The 9,135-nt window shown below is 45.0% G+C and overlaps 1 protein-coding gene across 1 annotated transcript in view; it reads left to right on the top strand.

Moving 5' to 3' along the window:
• The first annotated feature begins 557 nt into the window (after positions 1-557).
• The window catches only part of UNC119 (unc-119 lipid binding chaperone), a 488,580-nt gene continuing 480,002 nt past the window's right edge, over positions 558-9,135 (top strand). Inside the window, exon 1 of the mRNA XM_085649116.1 lies at positions 558-1,129. Within this exon, the coding sequence (XP_085505242.1) occupies positions 991-1,129 (139 nt within the window). The 5' untranslated portion in view covers positions 558-990. The remainder of the gene's footprint in view (positions 1,130-9,135) is intronic.

Here is a 9,135-nt window from a genome sequence, read left to right as displayed (position 1 = left end):
AATGTCTGTACTCCGTTTCTCTGCCATGCTTAAATAAATAAAAATTAAAAAAAGAAAGATGTCCTATCCGTGGGTTGTGGCTAAACAATGGAAGTCGGAGGCAAAAGCAACAAGCATTGGCATAGCCAATAGGTCTCGCCTTTGGGACCTTATAAGTATTTAGTTATGCAGCACAATATCCTTGTTGCAACAACATCAACTTTTGCATGGCTAAACACTTATCAGGTCCCAAAGGCGAGACCTATTGGCTATGCCAATGCTTGTTAAAAGTGTCAGCTGAAGAGAGCTCTGAGCCCAGAGCAGCTTGTTTGCGTGGAGTAGAAACAGTGCTGAAATAATAAACCTTTACAAGTGTTCCAACGTACATACCTGCGTGCGGTCATCGATTTAACAGTCTTATAGCAAATTCTGCAAGCGAGTGGAATCTTACATCTGTCACGCCCAACTGCTAAATAAAGCTGCTATAAGCTACGGATTTACGCCTGACTTTTACATGGCCACCATAGGGACGCGACTCCGCCCATTATGGGGACTACAAGGTGAGGGTTCCATTCTACGCAGGCGCGGTAACCTGTCATCAAGAGCATTATCATCAAGGAGCATCCTCTCAAGGAACTGAGATGAGAACCGTTAGGTGACAGACTAGGCGCTGTGCAAAGGCCGAGAGTTGCAGTTCAAGGGAGCAGGTTGGGCTGGCATACTTCGTATCTTGGTATAATCGCACGGGTCTGGCCGGAAGCAGATTGCTCTTTTCTTTCAACTCGGAAAGGCACCTATAACGACGCTGGTGTTCTGGCGGACATTGACAACAGTTGTCATTCGGTTTCTCCACGCAGCTGCCTCTCGAGTGACACGTGGGCGGGCAGAGATAATCGTTGTCTGTGTGGTTCACCTCTTAGACCTCTCTCACTGTCACGAAGGCGGGCGGATACAGTGGTCGTCGTTGTGGTTTCAGCGCGGGCGGGCGCCGCAGGTGCCTTCCTCTGGAGGATGACTTCTTCGTCTCTCGGCACAGACACCCTCAGGACCCCGGAAGCCATGAAAGTGAAGGCAGGAGGTGCGGAGCCAGCCACGGGGCACAGCCTCATCTCCCCAGAGTACGTGCTGGGGCTGCGCAAGATCACGGCGGGTCAGTAAAGAGAGTGTGCTGCACTGTGGTTATTCGGAGAGAGGGTGGGTACTGTGGTGTATCACATATGGGTGATTGTTGTATTGGGTTGTAACATGCAGTGGAAGGTGATGAGGTCACAGTGGTGTAACACTATTGGGTGTATGAAGTCTTCTAGGAAAGACGTAGCAGGTTCTCTTCAAAGAGAGATTATGTGGGTATCTTGTGCGTTGGTATCTTAATTATCCCCAAGTGCTGCAAACATTGCGGAAGTTGGTTTAATGGGAGTCCTGGAAAGGGATGGTGCAGTTTTCCCCCCTAAAAAACAGGATTACTTTGACTATTCGTGGCTTCGGCTGGTAGAAGACCCGGAGATGAAATCGGATATTTTTTCCTGGGGTTGTCCTCGGATAAAGGTGGCAGGGTTACTGTAAAGTTTCTTGGACAAGTTTATATAGCTCTAACTTGTTGCTTTACATTATTCGCAGTGCTAGAGAGTTGTCTGAGATGGAACCTCTTCTTTGGGAATCCTGTCAAGTGTTGGAAGGACGACCTATCGTGCTGACTTTCAGGCTATGCATACCTGTCATCGTGGCCTCATATTGAGGTTGACGTCCATTTTTCAATTGTAGTCAGCTTTCTGAAAAGCAGTTTACCTCCATAGACTTTCATACGGTCAACCTCTCTACACACCTGCGCCGCTCTCTTAACAGTTTATTCTTCATTTACTTTAGTGAGATCACCCTAAATGTCACATTTCATCCACATTCCTTAGCCAATAGGTTGACATGAATGACATGGTTTATATTGGGCCCTAATGGGGACCTTTTGTGGTCAGAACACTGAAAAGAGTGTCAGCACTGTTTTTTTGTGATTGATTTAAATTTATGCTTGACCACTACTCAATTTTGCATCCCTTTTGAGGACCTCGGTTACTTTCTTTGTGTCCTGGGCGTAGATTATTTTGTAATAATCCTTCCAGAATAGCACCAAGATCCAGTTAAATTAGGGGGATTCAACCTCTTTAAATAGTGGGAAGGTTAAAATATTTTTGTTTGCCTGTAGCTGGTGATTGAGCCTGGTCCTCCAAATTATGTTTTGTGGGGCTCCTCTCCCCCTAGATAAATGCATGTCACATATATCCTCTGAAACATAAGATGGTGCCCCACCGAGGATCACAAAACTGGATTTTCTTGTTGAGATAAACAGTGTATTATCTTTTACGGAGGTTCTCTAAGACTCCATATAAAGAGTCCAGTCATTCCAGAGAGCTCCTCAGTTATGAGCCAACACGTTTTAACCTAAGAGCACAAACTGCTGTGTGGAATGAGGTTTTCCTCAGAACAAACATCACATAATTCAGAGGCCTGAAACAAAACAATAAAGTCCTAGTCCACAAGTTCTTCCTCCTTCGGACCCTTCAGAATAACAAAACTGGTGTATTGTGCTTCTGCATGTTTTCTAACCTTTTATGGTGAAGACTGTAAGAAGCTTCTCTTCATTTTGAGAATATTCCAGGGATTCCAACCCTCTGTGCGTCCAAACTGCCAGGGATGCTCTCATAACAAGCACACTTGCAAAAGTCGATCATATTCTTATGCCTATAATGCCTACAATGCAATGTCCTCAAAGTCATTCCCCAAATCTCCCCCCCCCCCCCCCCCCCTTCAGCATCAGCCTAGTTAATGCAGATTCTTTTGCTCTCAAAGTATGGCAAATGTTCCCCTATTTCCCTAGATTCTCCAGAAGGAGTTGTGGTCGACCACATCACGAATGTGAATGAGGCTTACTGAGAGAGTTGATGTAAAAATCGGTTTCAGACATATAATAAATTTAGCACATTTCAGAGAGGTCAGTGCTCACTCAGTCAGTCACAAAACTTAAATCGACCAAATGCAGCCATAATAGTATAGATGATAAAAACATTTAATAAATAAATAGCGCAGCATTACAAGGTTAGGGACACATCCGGGTGTAATACAGGTATTTTTAAGAAAGATACTACATAGGGTGCATACCAATGATAAAATACATCAAACATATATAAAAGGGTCGTGGGTCTCTGACCGAAAACAAGCATTTGCAATGCAATAGGTCTCGCATTTATAAGAGTTTGAGCTATTGGCATTGTAAAATTATAATGCCTTTTTATTTATGTTTTGGTTTTAAAACAAATAAAAGGCATTTGTCATTTACAATGTCAGTAGCATAAACTCGCATAAAAGCTGTGTGTGGCGTGCAGCTGTGTGCGGCGTGCAGCAGTGTGCGGCGTACAGCAGTGTGCGGCATGCAGCAGTGTGCGGCGTCTCTGCACACGTTTGCCACACACTACTGCGTGGACTCCCCGGTTCGCAGTGAGGGCCTTTTTGGTCACTTTGTTTTGCAGGATTTTCTGGTCTGAACCGTTCCGCAGTCCCTCCTCAGGGGTTGGTATTGCTTGGGTATCTGTTCAAAGGTAAGGAATCTGAGGCTAGATGTCTCTATCAGACGGACAAGTTACTTACCTTCAGTAACGACTTATCTGGTAGAGACATGATCTAGCCTCAGATTCTTTGCATCGGCCTTCTTGACCAATGTTTTACTCTTGCCAAAGCCACCAACACAATTCACACTAACTCAGTTGTTGGTATAAAATTGATCATTTATGACTGTAATTACAGTCACAAACCACTGACACATGTCCTGCTGACTTGCAGTTAAGAGAGGACGTCCTTATCATGCCCACCTAATTGCGATTCGTAGACCTCTCTAAAAATGGTTTTAGTACATTGAAAAACATGATCTTGTAGTCGCTAACACTGATTTTGTGAATCTCAAAGCATGAGTCTACAAAGCAGTGCATTACATCAGGTATGAAAATAGTTTAATCTGGAGTCTTTCATGTCTTAATATGATTTTTAAATATGCATACACTAATACATATTCTGTTTTCTGCAAAGAAGTATTTCAGGTATTGTTCTTTCTGTTATTTTTAGCTACATACTGCAGGAAAAATGAACAAAAGTCTACTAGATGGTTCATATCCTCTGGAGTTTTGTAGTAATTCTATCCCGGCAACAAACAATAAAATCCTACAGCATAAGTTGTACCAGTAGGTGACAACTTCAGATTCTGGATTTGGGTGACCTAAGCAATGTAATATGATTTTCTTGCACATAAATCGGGATTTATTCAAGCTTCTCTCTTCAGTTGGGTGATGTGTATTACATCTATGTATATATGCATCTCTGTGTTGGTGTTTTTTGGGTCCAACTATTTGGGGAGCAATTGAGTGCTGTGTGTAGTAATATGAAGACCTGTGTCTGCAGCAGGAACGGTTTTGCGTTTTGTACAACATTAAGGGATGTATTTATTATAAGACATCAGTGTAGTGCTTCTCATGAAATGAGATTTAGTGATGTGCCTCAGCTGGGAGTCTTTTTTTGTAGCAAGATGTTTGTGTCTGTAACAGATCATTTTCTCCTGGTGGTTGTTTTCTACTGTGCTTTATGATGGACACAATTTACACTTAAATGGACTTTGAATTCAGTTTATAGCAGACAGTCCGGGCACTATGTCACAGCGGTGCAGCTTTTGGTCACTGGGACATCTATCAGACTGTAGTCCAATCAGTAGACACGAGATCTTCTTGGCAAACGTTTATTTAGTAACTGTTGACTTAAGACCACTTCCAAACTTTCTTTTGAATTCGCCTCTATTGTATTTGCGGGTCATGATCCTTGTGCGCCCAAGAATCACTCCTGACGCCTCTTCCCAGAAGCACTTGCAGGGTTTGCCACTACTTCTACTGGCAATCTGTCCGACGTTTGGAAGGGTAGAGTAAGAAGGTAGCTAGCTCTCGGTGTTTGCAGGTCTATTTTGGAATGTGTGTAAGATGCTGGTGAAGTTCTCTTCAGGATTATGAGATTAAAGGCTCTAATCTGAAGCAGAGTTTCTATTTGTGTGCTGTGGCTCAGCGAGGTGAGGGATTAACTGCGTCATTACTCATGAATTATATAACCCTAATGATGACACTGGTTTCATATTTGTCTTGAACCGAGCACAGTGCACAGTGGTGTACCTTTACTTGCATCAGGGAGGGTCTCCGTCGTTCTAACGTTTATCAGTGGGTGGGTTGAAGAAGCAGCAAATTGCAACCATAATTACCGACTGCATTTGTATTGTAGGGTATAGGAACCCTGCTGTATTGGCATCCATGTTAGTTTCAGTGTGCGCTTTACAGGACACATTGATCAGGGTTGATGTTGAACGACACTGAACTAGCCACTTGCGTATCATAGTGGAAACTGGCAGCTACATATAAGCCCCAGTAATCCATTTACCTCTAATTTAAATAGAATTACATGTCCCACCAAGAGCAGGCTGTTCTGTCTGCTCAGCCTCTTGCTGCCAGTTCCCTCGTTCGGCTGACAAGGAACACTCCACACATTAGTTTTCTAAGAGCCAGAACAAGATAACAATTTAGATGTATTATGTAACTACGCTGCACTGCCTTTAATGTGGGGGAGTAAGTGAGTGGCCAGTATCCTGCTCAGTATTTTGTAGTCTAAGTTAAGCATAGAGAGCGGCCGATAGGCCGTTTTTATCCCATGGTGGTTTCCCCGGTTTGAGCAACGATATGATGATCGCCTCTCTAGTAGATACAGGCAGGTGTCCCACTTGTCTTGTGTCATTGTATAGCTTTATCAGCCTGGGGGCCAACAAATCAATGTATGCAAGGTAGAATTCAATTGGTAGGCCATCCGTGCCTGGCGTTTTATTTTGTGCCATATTTATAATAGCCCCCTCATACTGCCCCAATCTCCACTTCCCGCCCCAGGGTATCTGCGACTTCCTCATTCAGAACAGGTATTTCCACGTCTCATATGAACTCATTCAGATCCTCCTCCACTGGGATCAACTTACTCTTGCATAGTTCTGTGTAATATTCTAAAAACAAGTAATTGATACCTTACTGGTCATAACCCACTGCTTCACCCTGTCCCCTAAGTTCCAAGATCACCGTGCCTCTCCTGGCTGGATTAGCCAACCAGGCCAGTAGAGCTCCTGACTTGTCCCTCTCCGAAGTGAGCACGGGTTATGCATTTTTGTGCAATCAAAACAACGAAGGCGTCCTACGTGCACTGCCACTGCGCCTCTAGCCTCCAAGAGTTCCCTCTGCTTGTCCGCTTTCTCAGGTCTTTCCTTTTCTAGTTCTCTTAGGTGCTGTTCATCCCTCTGTATGTCCTGAAGTAGCACCTTCCGTGTACCCATCATCTTGGGTATACAGCGCCCCCTAATGACTGTTTTAAACACATCCCAATCTACTAATGAGTTTGTTGCAGTGTTAGCGTTGTCTTGGCAATAATGAACAATAGCTGTGTCTATCGCTTCATGAAACACTTGGTCCTCTAGGGCTTCGGGTCTCAAGCGCCAGGTGGAGATTTTGGGTCGCGTGCGGGACCATTGCAAGTTTATCAACTCAGGATTGTGGTCGGATATCGTCCTAGTGAGGCATTCACTGCTGCGAACCCCCTCATGTACATCGGGGGATCACAGTATGGCATCTAGTCGAACATGGAGTTCGTGCAGGGCTGAGAAAAAGGAGTAATCCCGGGTCCCAGGGTGCAGAGCTCTTTACGAATCTATCAAACCCCACCTCTGTTGCCAGTTGGACTGTGCCTCTGCTTGCTTGAGTATGGGTGCGTCAGGGAGCAGAGGGTGGGAACGGTCAAGAGTAACATCTGATGTACAATTAAAGTAGCCTCCCAGTAAAACTGAACCTGTGAGTACGGAGGCCAGTTTCCCAGAGAAGTGTGAAAAGAAGGTTGGTTGGTCCGAATTAGGCGCGTATATGCTACCCAATATGAGATCCCTGCCGTCTAGTCTCCCAGAAACTGCCACATATCTGCCTCTGGATCAATAATCTGTTTTGTGCAGTGAAAGGGTACACCCGCCCTCACCCAGATCAGTACTCCTCGTGCAAAAGCTGAGTAAGTGGTATAAAATGCTTGACCTCTCCAGCGACACTGCAACACCGCTCCTTCTTTCACTATTATGTGGGTCTCCTGAAGCAATGCAATTTGAACACCTCTATGGACCAAGTATGCGTGTATTTTATGTCGCCGTACCATTGGCTGCATCCCCCTTACATTCCACGAAATACATTTTAAATCTAATGGGGATCCCATTGCCTTGGGTAAGTCTTGTGCTCATTAAAACCCCCCATTGTGATATGCCTGGCCCCCCTTAACATTGCCCAAACCAAGTAAAACCCCCAACTCCCCCTCCCCAGGACAGGTACCGGAGAACTAGTTCCCATCCAAACGCTGCCTAAGTACTCAAACATCCAGTAGCGGTTACAGGGGTCCAGTAGCGGTTACAGGGGTGATCAACTTACAGTTCTGGATCCAGATCCCTGCTATGCCTCTTCCCCGATAAATGCAACACTCATTCTGCCCCGGACCAGCTATTTGCGGCCCTTGTTACTGTGGTGCAGACCGCGGGTTCTTTTAGACCTCCCTCCAGATCAAGTTTACATTGTGTCCTTGAGGTCCACGCCAAATCATATTCAGACAAAATAGTCAGCCGTCTGGGGTGTGATCTTTGGCAGATCCGTCTCCGAGGTTTTGTTGTCACTGAGATCCGGTGAAGTTTCTGATGTTTGTGCTTGCATTCCATTTTTACTTGGAGAAGGGCTGGAGCCCTATTGGCTATGTTTCGCCATGGCTTGTAGCGCTTCACACCGTTCTAGGCTGAGCTCTCTGGGAGATGGGGCTCTGGACCCCATTTTACTGCTACGAGGGCTCTGTTGTGGTGAGTTCAAAGATGAATTGCGATGGACCTGGGGTCTCCGCATGTCCAACCACTCCCAGGCCTCATGAGGGGTCGCGAAGAATCTAGGTCCTGCAGGGTCCGCCACTCTGAGCCGTGCAGGGAACAACATTGCGTATGGCAATTGTAATTGGCATAGTTTTCTTTTTGACAGCCAAGAAGGATGCTCTGTTCTGCTGGACTACCCTTGTGAAGTCCTGAAAGATCATTACTGCACTATTGTCGATTTGCAACCCCTGCCTTTGGTGAGCTCGCTGTAGCAGGCATGTCACTATTTATCTCTCACTAAACATGAACAGCCAAAGCAGCATTACGCGCTGAGCTCCTCTCCCAAGACTTTCCAAATATGAACTGGGAGTGACTTTAACTAAACGTATTGGCAGCAAATCATTAAGCGCAATTTATACAGCTGACCCTGCCTTTCAAGTTTACACACGTGATATTCTCCCGCTCGTACCTTCAGCAAATTATTCTGGGTGAACTCGTCTACCCTCAGCTGTTTTATGAAGCCCTCAATTGCTCTTCCTTGCGCTACGAATAGTTGCATCAATTCAGTTTGCTCACCCGTTATATGTCCTGATGATCTCGAACAGTTGAGATCGAAACGCCGTTGACACTTTACAACAAAACTCTTCCTATTCTATAAAGTTGCTTGAGGAGTTTTAAACTATTGTCAATGCGATGCTGTTATTTTAAACTTCACCATCACTCTGCACGTCACGCCTCTTTCACTTATTGTTTGAGCACCTGAATTCTATTGTTGTGGAAATAAATGTTTCACATGAACTGACTTGTGTCCCTATGTACATTATTATTATTTTTTTGCTCCTTTTAACATAATTAATCTTCAACTCTCTAACCAGAAGTGCTCTCCTTAGGATCACTTTATTATTGGACCTTTTGGCCACACCGAACCATTGTTTTTTTACCGCACTATTGGTCTTGGCAGGGCTCCAGGCCTCGGCGATCTTGCCGGAACTCTATGGGCTCTTTGCAGTGCATAGAAGGGTGACAACCCTTCTGGGGCTATTTCTGCTCAGATCCAGTCTTTCAAGAAGCGCACCATATTCGTCCCTTCCGCTTTTTCCGGCGATCCGATGACTCGGGTATTATTCCTGCGGGACCTTCCCTTGCTGTCCTCGGCCTGTTCTTCCAACACTTTGATTTTAGTTTCCAGGTCTGTGAGCATCTTCTGCATCTCGGTTACCGTCTCT

The sequence above is a fragment of the Triturus cristatus genome, chromosome 3_2 (genome assembly GCF_964204655.1).
Source record: "Triturus cristatus chromosome 3_2, aTriCri1.1, whole genome shotgun sequence".
Lineage (NCBI taxonomy): Eukaryota > Metazoa > Chordata > Amphibia > Caudata > Salamandridae > Triturus > Triturus cristatus.
This window is presented reverse-complemented; position numbering and strand designations above follow the sequence as displayed.